This window comes from Lathyrus oleraceus, chromosome 5 (assembly GCF_024323335.1).
Source record: "Lathyrus oleraceus cultivar Zhongwan6 chromosome 5, CAAS_Psat_ZW6_1.0, whole genome shotgun sequence".
Classification (NCBI taxonomy): domain Eukaryota; kingdom Viridiplantae; phylum Streptophyta; class Magnoliopsida; order Fabales; family Fabaceae; genus Lathyrus; species Lathyrus oleraceus.
Window position 1 is genome coordinate 368,425,627 of NC_066583.1, and position 2,660 is coordinate 368,428,286.

The 2,660-nt window shown below is 30.3% G+C and overlaps 1 protein-coding gene across 1 annotated transcript; it reads left to right on the forward strand.

Annotated features, from left to right (window-relative positions):
* Positions 1-291: 291 nt before the first annotated feature.
* On the forward strand, positions 292-2,082 carry LOC127079299 (probable serine/threonine-protein kinase WNK11). Its single transcript, XM_051019703.1, has 3 exons — positions 292-381; positions 880-1,383; positions 1,590-2,082. Exons 1-3 carry the CDS (start codon positions 379-381, stop codon positions 1,986-1,988), a joined length of 906 nt encoding a protein of 301 aa, XP_050875660.1. The 5' UTR covers positions 292-378; the 3' UTR covers positions 1,989-2,082.
* The last annotated feature ends 578 nt before the right edge of the window (positions 2,083-2,660 follow it).

A 2,660-nucleotide genomic window follows, 5' to 3' on the forward strand; every position in this document is an offset into this window, starting at 1 on the left:
ATATAAACTTATTTTGTATATATGTATGCTGATTTGCGGTGCTAGGTCGTGAAAAATAAAAATATTTTATTTATTCAGTAAATTTTATTTAAACAAAACATAAGAAGATAGATATAATTTGAGTTGTGAATTACAAAACCATAAGAGAACTAGAATAAAAGGGTATAATTTGATTATTCACCAATAAGAAAAAAGATTCTATAAAACCGTTTTGCCAATAAAAAACAAATACTTCCACTTTAACTATACTCCTTGATTAGATATAAATACTTGTTATACCTAAATCAAAGTATCTCTTACCTTCTAAGTTTGTTGTCTTCTCTTTTCACATTACATACGTGATTTTGCAGCTACAATTCAAGTTTTTTTTTTCTCTTCATGGTAACAATCTTCTTCTATTCTGTATTCTCTATTAAAATTTGTTATTTTTTTGTATGCTTTTTTATTTGTTCAGATTTTGATCTGAATTGTCACGTATGCATATTTTTTTTTGTAGTTTTTTTTAGATTGCCTTTGAAAAAATAGTATCATATGAATTTCGATATTAGGTTGCTTCACAAACCTTAGCAACATTCTGATTCTCAAGGTTTTAATTATTGTTGTGTCGTATGTTTAATATAATGGTGAATTTGTAGTTAAAGTAGACCTAAATCAAATTCAAATCATTTCTCTCAAGAAATTGAAAACCCTAAATTGCAAAACTTACAAAAAAAGAAAAACACTATGTTGATTTTGTTTTCTAAAAATAGACAAGTTTCCAGAAATAGATTTTATTAAGGTTTAATTCATTGTCTGACATGTCCATGTCTTGTATTTGTGTTTGTGTCGATTGTTATTAGTATTACCACGATGTTCATCTAATCCGTATTTTGATACCAGATGCCAAGTTTTATAACAAATTCATCCGACAAAGACTCGGAGCCATTTGTCGAAACTGATCCGACCGGAAGATATGGAAGATACAACGAGCTCCTAGGTTCCGGCGCTGTGAAGAAAGTATACAGAGCATTTGATCAAGAAGAAGGAATAGAAGTAGCTTGGAATCAAGTTAAGCTCAGAAACTTCAGTAAGGACCCTGCAATGGTGGATAGGCTTTACTCTGAAGTGAGATTGCTTAGAAGCATGACAAACAAAAACATCATTGCCCTTTATAGTGTTTGGAGAGATGAAAAACATAACACACTGAATTTCATTACTGAGGTTTGCACAAGTGGGAATTTGAGGGAGTATAGGAAGAAACATAAACATGTTTCTGTTAGGGCTTTGAAGAAGTGGTCTAAGCAGATTCTGGAAGGGTTGAATTATTTGCATGTTCATGATCCTTGTATCATTCATAGAGACCTCAATTGCAGCAATGTTTTCGTCAATGGAAATACTGGCCAGGTAAAAATCTTCCCCTTTCTAATATTGAAGCAAATTTCAATGACGTAATAGCAGACATCGATACATGATACCGATAATAAATTAAACATAAGCACATGTGTCATGCGTCGATGTTATGTCACACACCAGATGTGTCTTTGTTATAGAGATCTGATTGCATGTTATGTTTTGTCATTAGTAATATTTTTTGTTTTTATGAATAATAGGTGAAGATTGGAGACTTAGGATTGGCAGCAATTGTGGGAAAGACACATTCAGCACATTCAGTTTTGGGGACACCGGAATTTATGGCACCGGAATTATACGAAGAGAGTTACACAGAAATGGTGGACATATACTCATTTGGAATGTTAGTATTAGAGATGGTGACACTAGAGATTCCATATAGTGAATGTGACAGTGTTGCAAAGATATACAAGAAGGTTTCTTCAGGTGTGAGACCACAATCCTTAAACAAGATTAAAGATGAAGAGGTTAAGGCTTTCATTGAAAAGTGTCTTTCTCAACCAAGAGCTAGACCTTCTGCTGAAGAATTGCTCAAGGATCCTTTTTTTGATGTTTTAGATGATGATGAAAATGATGATGAAAACTTGGATATTTTGTGATTAAAAGTTGCATCATTTTTTCTTTTGTTGTATATCAACTTAGAGTAGAATTTGATGATCATGATTGAAAATGATATAGTTGATTCTTAAGTTATTTTTTGTGCTTAGTTTTTGTTTGTCTAATAGATCTAATAGTTAGAATTTTGTCTCTTAAATTATCTCTTAGAACTTGCGTTCTTTTTAAAATTTGATTTTTCTTATTTTGTTTTAAAAAAAAATCAGTTTAGGGTTTAGGATTTGATTTGAAGAGTATGAAATTGGATAAAGGTTAAATATAGATGAACACAAGTGGAGCACTTGATTTGAGACGTTTCTATTCTTCCTTATATTGGGCAGTTGAATTGGACAAATGTGGAAGATAAAGTGGAAATTGGAGATCTTGTTATTAATCATCATTAAATAAAACTAACATTACATTTTTTTATACTAAAGTTAAGACTTTACAGTAATTGTAATTTGATTTAATGGTATGTGCATAACTATTTAATCTCTAAACTCTAAAGTTTTGGATCTCAAGATTTTTTTTTCCTTTCAAATACCACCCATTTAATTAACTAGTTTTATAAATCAATATTGCAACAAATATTTGTTTTAAATTATAGTTTTTTTTGGTACTTTAATTTTACACTAAAATCATAGTCTGTTTTATTTCTTATAGAAAAATCTAGACAA